A 13,309-nucleotide genomic window follows, 5' to 3' on the forward strand; every position below is an offset into this window, starting at 1 on the left:
TAAGAAGGACAGGGAGCTGAGGACATGAGCTGATTTTTTCAATATTCTATTAATGATTATCTTGTGATATTTGCACCTTATAATGAAATGTATCTTTATTTTAGACAGCACAACTCTTTGTGTCAAGACTCTAGTCAGACACTTGGCTCTTCAGCTTCTGAGAGTGATGTTATGAGACAGAGATTTTCTGTTGCTTCTCACTCAAGATTACCCTACCTCATTGTCTCTGATGGATTCATGATAACTGTGCTAAGATTCCATAACAGTGTTTCACCAGTGGGATTTTTAAGATCCCTTTTACTTGGTTCAGTGCAACGGCTTGAAAATATCCGTAGGAACATAATGAACTGCCAGGTAGGGCTATGATTTTTTCATAAGTATTTAGGTAACATGAACCTTGTGTATATAAAAATGGAGTTTTTTAAACAGTATACCTCAGTTTATTGTGAAACCAGTGTAAATTCTTTTGAGTTAGCCATTTTAAGAACAGAGTTGATCTGGAAAACACTGAATATGTAGTTTTCTCTGAAACTATATTCCTTTGAAGTAAAGAATTTGAAAAGGTAGAGAGATGTTGCTATTTAAGATGTAAGAAGAACGTACTGTCAAGCAAGCAGGGTCATTACAGAGATCAGGAAAGCAGATTCTTACAGTGTAAAACGAACAGAGTTACCAGATGCTGAAGTAAAATGCAGAATTACAAGGTATGGGTAAATGATTTTCTCTGTGAATATATATGGCCTTACCTGTTGGGGCTTCAAAACTGAAGCTTCTTACATGAGGTCAGTTTCCTTGTTTTATTTTGAAAGTATCTGATTAGATTTAAAAACAGGTAATGTTTTTAATTCATTATTGTTGTTTCTTTTAGTCTAAAGGAAGACATCTGTGTTTACGATCTCTGTTGTCTTTAAAAGATAGCCTTCTAAAACACACACAAAACCGTACTTCCATCGTTTCCAGTGTTCCAAAATTTCTGGAAGAGGACACAACAGCAGTGCATGAGAAAACTACAGACTTAGTGGTACATAATCATGTTTTTCCTTGTCTAATTATGCACATGATTTCTTTATGTAATATTCTAAGTGTAGAGATCTTTTTTTCCCCAAAGTAACAGTTTTTATACATTTGCCCTTACTAGGTAATTAAAAAAAAAAAATCTCATTTTCTGTATAGACGCAGAGAATGTTGTTATCTATCTCAACTGATATTTGTATTTTCAAATTTTTTTTTTCAGTGATAGTTTTAAGATTTCTGAAAAAATACACTAATGTACAAACAGATGTACATGTAGTTTAAGGACTTCAGCTTCACTGTGTAGTGAAATATATCACACTACTAAATACATTGAGGCTATGAGGTACACTACTACAAAGTATTATCCTAAGGAAATTCTTTTGATCTGAAGGAAATCAAATAACTATCCTCAGTTTTAGATAAATCTTTCATCAAAACTAAAAATCTACCTGTATCTTAAACAAGAATGGCTCTATGATTCAAGCCACTGTGCAGCCTTTCTCAATTCCATTTTATGCTTTTGCTTTTTTGAGCTTTTATTGAATAATATCATATTTTACAGTTATCTGGGAAAAAGTTCTACCTCTAATTCTAGGCTAAATAAAAGAGAAGTTTTCACTTTCCCGTTTAAAAACAATTGCTGTCCTTAAGCTGTAAGGTTGTTTTTTTTTAGCTTGGTAATTTAATTTTTGTCTTCACAACTATTCCAAATAAGATTTTTAACAAGTTCTCTAGTGAAACTGCAGATGGATTATTTGTGCTCGCTATTAAGCAAGTTTTATTTACAACTTCTATTTATGAAACTCATTGTGCAGTTATTCTTCGCAGACTGCTCTGGCAGTGGGCTTGAATTAAACTGCTCTTGGTGATTTTTTTTCTTCCCTGGTTTAGGATTATGAAGATGAATCCGATGATGAAAAACTGTTTGACAATGGCTCATCCAGCCTCTTCAGCCAAAGAATCCTTCCTTTTGTTGGTAAAGCTGATCAAGGCCGCATAGAATTTGCATCAATGTTTGATACTATTCATGCAGAAGACAGTACTGAAGAGAATGACAAGTTACCAGTGGAACTGAATTCTGTTCAGAGAAATCTTCTTACTGCATGGCAGATCGGGATTTCTAAAGACATTGAAGATAGAGATACTTTTCTGAATTACACAGTAAGCTTTATTACCCATTTTTTCAACATTCTTCAGTTCGTAGAATGTTCTTTGCTAGACCAGGATACATTTTTAAACAAGACTATGAAGAATTCTCACTGGATTCATTGTGTTTTAAAGTACTTTCAGTTGTGTTTAAGTGTCTTGCACTGGCATTCAAGAGCCAGTATGACTGGGCATGTGGCAAAGCTGACATTACAAACCCTGAAACTGATGCTTATTCAGAAACAGGATCAGTTGTTCTCAAAAAATCTTTTGGCATGCTTCTGTCTTTTGAAGATGGTTTCTCACACTCTAAGCAACATTTGCATACCACAGTATGAGAACTTGTTCGCATCTCCTGGTGTTAACAGTCTCGTGGAGCTTGATTCATTCATTGTACCTATTTTCCTATTTCTGGATCAGAGTGCAACTCAGGAATTCAGCTCTCTGAAAGCTCTTCTTAGAGAGCCTCCACGAATACTGAACTGTGGAGAAAAAGCAGAAAAAAGGTATGAATGAACTTTGCATGGAAAAGATGTTAAAACCACTGTGTTTTTCAATTATATAGTAATTACAACATTGTTTTGTTTCTGTTGTGCTATACTCTGTGAAAAAGTATGATAATCATAGAATGGCCTGGGTGAAAAAGCATCTTAAAGATCATCTAGTTTCAATCCCCCTTATGTGAACAGGGTTGCCAGGCACTAGACTAGGCTGCCCAGAGTCAAATCCAGCCTTGCCTTGTCCCATACCTGGAGGTGTTCACAACCCCTCTGGGCAACCTATTCCAGAGCATCACCACCCTCTGAGTGAAGAACTTCCTCCTAACATCTAGCCTCAATATCCTCTGTTTTAGTTTAAAACCACTCCCCCTTGTCCTATCACTGTCCTCCCCTGTAAGCAGGTGTTTCTCCTCCTGTTTACACACTCCCTTCATGTACTGGAAGGCCACAGTGAGGTTTCCCAAGAGCCTTCTCTTCTCCAAGCTAAACTAGCCCAGTTCCCTAACCTTTCCTCATAGGACCAGTGCTCCAGCCCTCTGATCATCTTAGTGAACCCATTCAAGAGCTCTGTGTTGTTCTTGTAGTGGGGGCATAATCTTTAAATGCTTGCAAACCTATAGCTGAGTTCTGTTTAGTTACAGGAACTTATTACTGTCAATCAGTTCAGAAATAAATTCTGATGTAACAGCTCAAAGCAAATTTCACAGTTTAAATTTTTTACTGCCTCTTATCTAGTCCTCTCCCTTCCAAGCAGAAGTTCTGAACTCAGTGGAACCAAAAGGCTACTGACTTGTAATATTATATATATATATATATATATATATAGTTTTAGTTAGCAAATTTTATGCTCGAGTGTACTGATGGTATAAATGGTCTGCGACAGTAAGAAAAACGTTGTGTGGAAACAAACTAATCAGAGCTATTTTTATTGAAGTTATACTCATTGACTTAAAAGAAACTTAAAGTGACATATTTTATCCCACTGTTTGGAAAATACATGAGACAGTGGTATGTAATTGCCTCCAACAGTTTTAGAATAACTCAAGAAATGCGTTGGTCACAAGCCAGCAACAATAAAGGGATATCTTATGTTGTACCAAAGATAAGGGCTTGCTGGAAACCTCTCAATAGGAGGCATTTTCCAAGTAAAGATGTTTCCTTTCAGCCACTAGCTCTTAAATGAGGTTGAATTGCTGGAACCTACGTTCCCAGAACTGGCCATTCTTCTTCATCAGGTGCTTAGTTACTGGTTCAGACCCTGGCCTGTTTCCAGACAGCATTACTGTCTGACTATTTTTCTACTGCAGATCTTTAATGAAATTGACACGTGTTCATCATTCAGGCAGACTATTCCTTTCCAAATGAGATGCTTGAGAAGCAATGCATGTCACAAATTTTACTTACTGTGGTGGGAAGAATTTATTTAATGAGCTTGAAATATAAAATCAAGATCACTGTAAATTTTATGGGCCAATTTCAATTGTCAGTGACACAATAATGCACGTTTTTGGTCAGTTGTGCTGCAAGTACAAGTAGCGCATTTGTTAAAATGATTGGCTTTGCATGTAAATATCGGAAGCAGAAGTGCTAGAGATGAACTGCAGATGTAGTGTGATGTTGTGTAATCTTTCACAGGCCCAACAGGATTGCATATGTGCTTGTTATTGATAGGATTATATATCAGACCTGGTACATTTGATAGTACTGTGTTGGGCTATAGGAATTGTTAGCCCTACATACAAGCACTGCAGGCAGCTGTTTTGCCTTTACTTTTTTTTATTATGTTTGCATTGTATATTTCAGCAGTCTTCTTTATAAAGATACTGATTATCTTTTTTGATGTTAACCTATGTTATATCATTGTATCGTTGTATAGACAGGCAGGGAATCACTTTAAAGCTGGTGTTTGGATGCTTGAAAGTTATTAATTTGTCATTAATAATGAATTTACATAGACATATCAATGTTTTATTTGTCAAAAAGCAAAAAGTGGGGCAAAAAGTGTTTATTTTTCCCCTGGCGGTCAGGAAAACAGTCGTTTTTGAAGTCTGAATGCAAAAGATAAAAAATCAAGTCATCTTCAGCTTTTCTTATTTTCTTTTTTTTCATAATGTTTTAATTATTGAGCTACAGGTTGACTGTCCTGTGGCGATTGTTGCATAAAAGAGTGGTTTGTTACTGGATCCAACTGAACAGAAAAGCATACAAGAATACAGAAGAAGAGACTGTTGTCTCATTGCTTTTAAGCCATATACAAGCAACTCTCCAGTCTTCAGGATTGATATTAGAAGAACATTTCAAGATTAATTCTATAGCTGGTTAGTACTTTGGAAATAACCATGACTGCTAGTAGCTGAACAGTTAACTGTACACGAAAATATTAAGTCCAAGCAATCACAATGGCCACCAGATTGAAAAATAAGTTAGCAGCTGAACTTCTCTTAAAATTCTAATCAGAACTCTCTTTAAATATACTTCATGTAACCATACACCTGTAGATTGTATTATAAGCTACAGAGCTTACTAAGTTAAATTAAAAAAAAATAAAAAACAGTGACTCTGTTATGAATCATGTCCTAGAGAATCTGAAAGCAAGGTCTGGTTTGTAGTATCTTCTTCTAAGGTAGAGGGGCAACAGGATGGTTATCTTAACTGGATTTCTACTTGGAAATCAACATCATTCTGTGTGATGGTTGCGTACATGAGCATATAATGTATGTGAATGCAGTCAGCCTCTGCTGAACATATAATTCAATGTAGTGTAATGCAGTAGACTTAATCTACATTTGTTTTGCTAGAAGGATGTTGCTTTAGCCGGATTTCATATTGCACTGGTGTCCTGCCCTGTACTCTGTTTTCTGCACTAATGAGCCAGGCTTCTTCCTTGTGTCTGCCACCGTGATTCTGTTTCTTCTCTGTATCTTTGGTCTCTTTCCCAGAAGTAATACTTTGAACTCTGCTTTATGTATTGCTCCATACAATACAATAGCTCCTCTGTATCTCTTTTAACTTACCTTAACAAAAAAAGCAGTTTCCAACTCTTCCTTTCCACTCATTTTATTTTTTTAATCTTCAATTTGCCAAATAGTCATGGGACATTTTGTAAATGATGTAGAGTGGTACACATGCAAGTCGGCCAGCTGCTGCAGATTGGCCCATGCATTTTCTTTTCTGTTTTTTCTGTTTTTCTGCTTCCCAACACAGTAGCTGTGCACCTTTTGTCTGTATTTTTGTTCATTTCGGCATAACTTCATGAAATATAAATACAGATGTAGAAATCCATCTTTCTGTAAAAATATTTTGAAATTGCCCAGTGAATTAAAAAATGTAATGAGAAAAGAAGTAGAGAAATGAAAGGTGTAATAGTTTACAGACCTGTATCGAAACTCTTATGCAGTAAAACAGTATATAGGTTAAACATGTTAAATAAATTTACAGCTGTTTCTTACAGTGAAAAAAGCTAATTATGCATTATAATAAATATGAAAACATAGGAGATGCTTTTTCCCCACTAATACACTACTGTGGAATTTCAAAACTGACATTCCAACTATGTATACTATTTATAATCTCATTGTGTGTAACTGTGAAAACCTTTTAGGAGTGCTTATTAATCAAATGGATTTTTTTCATTTAATAATAATAGCAATTAAGAAAAAGAGTCTGGGAGGAAAGGGACATTCAAGAGTCATCTTTTCTTAGATACACTAGAATTATTTAGCAGTGACAAAAAAAAATAGGTGAAAGATGTGCGTATTTATTTACTTTTCGTAAACCCATAATTCTGAAGTAAGTGTATATTTACAGATGTAAAACTACCTATGTAGAACTTTTGATTTATTGTAAATGTGATTTTTGTAGGTGAGGAGAAATTCCTTTTAGGCGCATACAGAGAATCTGTAGACGTTTGGAAAAGATGTCTTTGTGAAATCAAGGCAAAGGGTAAGGCATGAAATCTTTTTGCTGGTGATGGGAGGGGAGAGTGCGTATTATCACTGTATGTAGTTATTCTTGATTATCTCTTGTCCTTTGTAAAAAAAAGGTATGCACAACAGACAAAGGATGCACATTTGAAATTAAGCTAGAGTTTTGAGTAGAGACCAGCCAGAAGTTATGTTGAGAAAAGTTTGTGCATTTCTATTTTGATACCTGTTTTCTGATTGCTATTCTTCTGAGCCAGAAAGTAACTCAAAAACTGACAAACAAAAGTCAAAAGCAGTGACTGTAAAATCAAGTGTCTTAGTGGTTGAAGATAAGCAAAGCAAAATAAAATCAGTGACAAAAATCTATTTACAAGTTACTTTGAAACAGATGTTCTGGAACTTCTTAACAGGTATCATAAGAGTTGCTTTTCTGGTTAATTAGTGTAAAGAATATATTGTGCAGAAAGAAGTAAGAGTACATTAAAGCCTTGTGACTCTCAGAACAATTTCTTTGTGTTTTAAGCAGACCTTCTTTAAAGGATAGGCTTTCTTGAGCCATCCTTTGTCTCTTTGCAATTATATATTGTATTGTTTAGAAAACTGCCATATCTCCAGAAATGAAATCATTATGTTTTATAATTAACTGACTAGCAGCTTACAGTTTGAAGGAATATTGCGTATCATAGAACAACTGTTTTTTATTTCTACTTAGCTTCTCAGAGTACATATTTGTGTAGATATTTTTCTGGAAGATGAGGAGTACATAATTTAAGGCCAGCTTACTTTTGTGGGGGGTGTTATTGTTTCCTTTTGTAACTGATATATTTTTCTGTTTTAATGCAGGAGGAAAGAGAGCATGTTTTCTTCAGAGTAGATGTTACCTTGCTATATTATTTTGCCACCTGTATAATTATAACTTATGTGATGCTCAAGGACTCTGTGATCATCTGGTAGGAGAGATTCTAAGGCGTTCAAAGCTCTTACCAAGTCAGATGGAAAATTTTTCTGGTATGTTTATATTACAGAAAACTGATTGTGCATGGTGATAATATTTGGATAACCTTCTATTTAATTTTTATACCCCCACAAACATTATGCTGCTTTTCTTTCTACACCAGACTGAAGTCTGTATGTCTGTTTCAAGTGATTTTCAGGATATTTTTCAGGTTTTCAAATTTCCTTGTTGGTGTAAGCAATCAGCTTTCACTGTATAGCGAGAACCTTAAAATATTCCTGGATTAAGATGAGCTGAAGAAAAGTGTTTCCATAAGAAAAGAAACGGGGAAATAGTGCAATTTCTTTTCGTGTTGATTTCTTTTTTTTAATGATATAGCATGCTGAAATAGTTGATTTAAGATTGGTCACCCATTTGGATTTGACAGTGGGACTTTTTTTTGCAGATGCTTGTATCTGTACCCTGCAAAGTCAGAATGAGGCATGTCTTCCCTGATTTGAAGTTTCTGATGCAACTCTGATCTGAACATGGATACTAGAGGTCCATCTCTAGTCATTTAGAAACCTAATAGAAATCTTTTTAGTTTTGTGAAAAAGATGTAGCTCTCAAGCCCTGAAAACTTGTCAATAAATTAAATAATACTGTGGTTCTAGTTAATTATATATCTATATATTAGCTTTAAACATTTTATCGTTCAAATTTAGAACAGTTTTTCTTCTTATTTTGACATGTTTTATTTATTTTATTAGACACTAAGTATTCTCAACACGAACTGTGGATGATAACAAATGTTCATTCTGAAACTGCTATAGCTGTGATTCGATCCATGGCTCGATTCATGGCTGCTTATTTCACAAATCAGCTGCTCTATATCTTTCCCCCACACAATGTTGATATCCTGCATCCACTTCACATCAAACCAGGTATTTTCTTTAAAAGCAGTTCAATTTGCAGTGTTTGTCTTGTACATTCTTTTCACGTTGTCTGTTCTCATTAATTTAAATTTCCAGAAACTTTAACCACAAAGATAGAGTAACTTAATTTTTCCAGATATTTTTGTTAAGGAGTGTCGTTGTCTCTCTGTGTGGAATTAATTTTTTTTCTATTCATTATTGAAAGTATTTTGTTAAAAAAATTAGTAGTTGCACTCTACCACTTCCTGAAGGGAGGTTGTGGTGAGGAGGGGCTGGGCCTCTTCTCCCGGATAAATAATGACAGGTCGAGAGGGAATGGCCACAAGTTGTGTGGGGAAGATTTAGATTAGATTTGAGGAAACATTTTTCTCTGAAAGAGTGGTCAGGCACTGGAATGGCCTGCCTAGGGAGGTGGTTGAGGCACCATCCCTAGCGCTGTTCAAGAAGCGTTTAGATGAGGTGCTAAGGGATTTGATTTAGTAGTTCAGTGGGTAGGGATGGTGATAAGAAGATGGTTGGACTAGATGATCTTGTAGGTCCTTTCCAACCTTATGAATCTATGAACCTATGGGAAATGGAGTTATGTAAACCATAGTTTGATTACTTTTTTACGTCTCCATGAAAAGAACCTGACACCATGGTTTTAGCTGTCAGGTGTGTGCCCACCACCATTCTGGATAAGTTCAAGTACCCTGCCTGTGCTAACTGCAGTGCAAACTGTTTAATAGAGCACTGCTCCCAGAAGAGAGAAAGTGGGCCACCTGCTGTCCTCCATGCACACCCTCCTGTATGAACTGCAGGGTAAACTGCAACACTCATCAAGTGATAAGTTCCTCCCTGAGCCTTCTCTAGGCTAAACAGTCTGAATGCTTGTAAATTTTCCTCATAGGAGAAATGCAATAGTCCCCTTATCTTGGACTCCTTAGATTTTCTGAGATGTGTTTGAATCCATTGATAATTCTAATGTTTCTTTACTAAAACAGGAAGTGGTATATACATCTTCATGATCTTTGAAAATAAACGTAAGCCTCAAATAATGTAATACTCTTTTTTAAATTTGCATTGGAGCTTTATATCTGCTACAGTTACAGGTTTAGTCAGTATGCACAGCTTGGATATTGTAGAAAAACTCAGAATTTCCATTTAGCTTAGGTGAGCACTTTGAAATACCAGAAACATATGTATTGTACTGACTAATGTATTGTCAATGTGATTAAACATTTAGAAGTTAAGACTATTTTGCATGTGATTGCATATCCGACATTGCTACACAGGAAAATTGCTACTGATCTCAGTTTTATATCACAGCACGAACTACATCTGCCTGCTGCAGACAGACCCTTCAGTGTCTCTGATAGGGGGCTCAGCATGAATCAAAAAGCAGTATAAATGTATGAATTCTAGATTAATAATCTCACAGCTCTGAAGTATGTTTAAACTTACTGTGTTTTTTTGTGTCTCAGATATTTCTCCTCGTATTATTCCACTGCAACACCATCTCGTTACGAGAGCTGTCAGAGACCAGAATCTTTCATCTGTGTGGACAGTAGAATATGCTCTTGACTTGTTCTTTGTTGGGGGACTCATTCCAGAGGCTGTGTGGTTAACACACAGACTTGGTGACTGGAAACTCTCCATTTCAATTGGTGTGGCCTACACTCTGTATTGTCAGAACTCTGAATTTTCAAGGTAAAATTGAGCTTGGAATTGGTATAATATATTTTGTTGTTGAATTCCAGTTGCATTAATTTTATTTTAACATACCTTTTTTTCTGTAAAATTTATTTTTCAGATTCCTTGTAGATGTATAACCTGACATGTTACAATTAGCTACTTTATTTTCTTTCAGAAAATCATCTATAGTTTTTGTTTTTAAAGAACTGTTGCTTGCTATACTTTTAGACTGAAAATCATGGAGCATCATCTGCCGTTAAACTTATCACCAATGCAGACTTTTCAGGAAAAGCTCCAGTCTTTGCTAGGGCAACCAGATACTTCTGAAACAACTGAAGAATGTGTTAAATACAAGAAATTTACAGGTACACAAAATTATGAGTATTTGTGATTATTTTTCATGTCACTTCACTGCGTTTTCTGTGCTGTCTTGAAAACAAATAACTGCCTTCTCTGTGTGCATTAATATTATATACAAATACTGTAATTTTATAGCGGTTTGTGTTTTGACTTATCAGTGTTGTCCATGATTCAAGGAAGACAATACAGTTTTATTCATAGCTTACATGTTAAAGTTTTTTGTACACCTTCCTTTAGAAAACTAATGATTCCTTAAAACAAAGACTACAAAGCAAATGCAAATAGTATGGAAGGCATAATCGAAGTTAGATTGGAATGATTTATTTTTGCCATCCTGAAGTGCAGTAGAGCCAGATCTTATCACATGACAGATATAAGGCTCAACTAACTTCATCAGATGTAACAGCTAGCAAGGTTTATGCCCACAAGGCACATACACCAAAGTGTGTACATAAAGTCTGTGTATAGCTTGTCATACTGGTAACTGCCTACAGGCACTGTTTAAGTGAATGCTATGCATCTCATCCTGTTTCTGCCTCTTGCTCCTCAGGATGAAGGTCATATATGCACAAGTTTCTGTACAAGGTGGATACCTCCAGTAGCTAGCTTTGGACCTACTAGCTAGACTCACCTAAAGATATCCTTGTCTCCCTGCACACAGGCTGCACCTTGCTGGAAGTCAGCTGATCTGGGGTCATCTGTCTTCCCATGTCCTTAGCCCTTAGAGACACATATGGAGAACTCAGACAGCTCTTCAGGCCCTAGCAGTAGCCATCTTCTCCTGTGGTCACATGCTTAGACTCGTGTGCACCAGCACACTCACTGCTTCTCTGGCTGCAGATCATGACTTACTTTGTCTGTCCAGTATCCAGTCACCTTGTCTTGCCCTCATTTACCACCAAAACAAGTAGGTCTCCCAGTTTGTCTCTCTAGCAGTTGACCAGGACCTCCCTAGTCCCTGTAGTAGCTGCCAACTTCTGTGGTTTTGATTGTGTCAAAAGTGAGTTACACACACTCCAAGCTCGCAGCATTTTGCCTACTTGTCAGCCTGACTTACTACTCACATAGCCTCACTTGCTCCTATTGCTGGCACAGTGGACAGTGGTCCCACTGCTCCTGCTGTTTCCTGAACTCCTACACACTGACACACAGGGTAGTGTCTCTCCTTCAGGAAAATGGGCACCTGTTGACAGGGCCCAGCAGTGGTGAGGCTGGCACAACTCAATGCCATGCCTTCAATTTTTTTTGTAAGGACCCTGTAATGAGCCCTGGACAGTCCCAGAGATTACTTTTCTGCATCCTATTGTGTGGCTTTTCCCTCTTCAAAGCGATGACTGTCTGTTCAAAAGGTACTTAAGAGAGTGTCATGGTTTTGTGATTGGCTCACCTTGATGAATTTGATGCCTTGGGATGATGGTGTGTGTTTCTAAGTTTTTCTTATTACATAGTGAACATGCGTGTCTCTGTGAACACATGGAGACAAGATTTTACTGGTTTATCTATTTTATTTTTCTTGTGACAGTCCTGTGAGTAGACTGGTCTTGGTAGTCCGGGTATTATTCAGGCTCTCACACCTACTCTTGCTCTCTCTGGTCCATTGCGTGCATGGTCAATGAAGTTTTTATCACGTAACCTAATTTAACACTTTATTGCTAAAATCCTCCATTTAGCTAGGTAAGTTTTACAGATAGTTTACTGTCATGATCTCTGATCTCTTGTGTGTGTGTTTGGAAAACCTTTTTCAAATTCTGTCCAGAGTGGCTATTAATTACTCTTTACCTGAGCAGTGTTGCTAACACTGTCAATATTCTTCTTTTACTCTCATTTTAAATAATCTTTGCTTCATGGACAAACACACATGTTGTATATAACAGTCTGTACATAGGACAGGGCATAGGGAGACTTCGCAACATGTATTTCAAAAAAAGCTGGAGGAAGAGAAATTGAAGTAGAATAGTGTGATATTATACAAATTTTAGGAGCCCAATACTGATGCATGTTTAAGTTCCTGCTATGTATTTCCTTTATCATTATGCTTTACTGATTGTTAGTAACAAGACGTGCAGCTTGTGCCTGGTTTATGTGAGCAGTCTTGAATTTATTCCAGGCAAATACATGTCTGAAAAGTTTTCTTCTCTATTGAGAGGCAATAGCTTCTTCCTTAACTTGGCAAACAGTAAAATCCACAATTCAATACTTTTTTCAAGTGAGAAAAGTCATATGCAAGTAGGTGATATATATATGCTATAATAAATGTACATGAATTCTGAAAATAGAGCTATGTAATTTTAGAAGAAATGCTGTGTAATGAGTCAATTCATTTATTGATTTCTGTGATTAATATTTTATAGATCCAGTTGAAGAGGAAGATGCAGATGTCCTTTATAGTTCAATACAGGAACTACTGAAAGCTGCTGTTATGGCAGATGCCGATATTCTCTCAGAGACATTTCAGCTTTTGATAGATTCTGCGAAGGATCTTAGTAGAAAATTTTATGGTTTAATTCCAGATGGGCTTTATCTTCCAGCACCACCATTATACTGTCCTCAGCCAGCTTCTCTCAGTGAAGTGAGTATATCTGATAAAAATTTCTTTGTTCCGTATTTGAATGTATTTATGAGATAATCATCTATATTTTTGTTCCTTCCAGCTTGTTTTTCTGTCTAATGTTTTTCCCTGTCTATTCATTTACTTAAATAATGGTAAGAAAGTTCATGTGCCTTTCCTGTGCTGTTTTTTTGTTGTTGTTTTTTTTCCCCATAAGGAATTTTTGCTGTTAGGAGGAATGTAGGGATGTATGTACTCTTAGGAATAAAAATGAT

The 13,309-nt window shown here is 36.2% G+C and overlaps 1 protein-coding gene across 1 annotated transcript in view; it reads left to right on the forward strand.

The window, feature by feature from the left end:
• CPLANE1 (ciliogenesis and planar polarity effector complex subunit 1) overlaps window positions 1-13,309 on the forward strand; it is a 61,639-nt gene that overhangs the window by 6,680 nt on the left and 41,650 nt on the right. Inside the window, exons 9-18 of the mRNA XM_065740136.1 lie at window positions 105-354; window positions 869-1,021; window positions 1,906-2,666; window positions 4,794-4,978; window positions 6,522-6,602; window positions 7,427-7,591; window positions 8,288-8,461; window positions 9,916-10,141; window positions 10,355-10,491; window positions 12,838-13,055. Coding sequence (XP_065596208.1) covers window positions 105-354; window positions 869-1,021; window positions 1,906-2,666; window positions 4,794-4,978; window positions 6,522-6,602; window positions 7,427-7,591; window positions 8,288-8,461; window positions 9,916-10,141; window positions 10,355-10,491; window positions 12,838-13,055 — 2,350 coding nt within the window. The remainder of the gene's footprint in view (window positions 1-104; window positions 355-868; window positions 1,022-1,905; window positions 2,667-4,793; window positions 4,979-6,521; window positions 6,603-7,426; window positions 7,592-8,287; window positions 8,462-9,915; window positions 10,142-10,354; window positions 10,492-12,837; window positions 13,056-13,309) is intronic.

This window comes from Cyrtonyx montezumae, unplaced genomic scaffold (genome assembly GCF_038088225.1).
Source record: "Cyrtonyx montezumae isolate F1298 unplaced genomic scaffold, pur_monq_1.0 scaffold_25, whole genome shotgun sequence".
Lineage (NCBI taxonomy): Eukaryota > Metazoa > Chordata > Aves > Galliformes > Odontophoridae > Cyrtonyx > Cyrtonyx montezumae.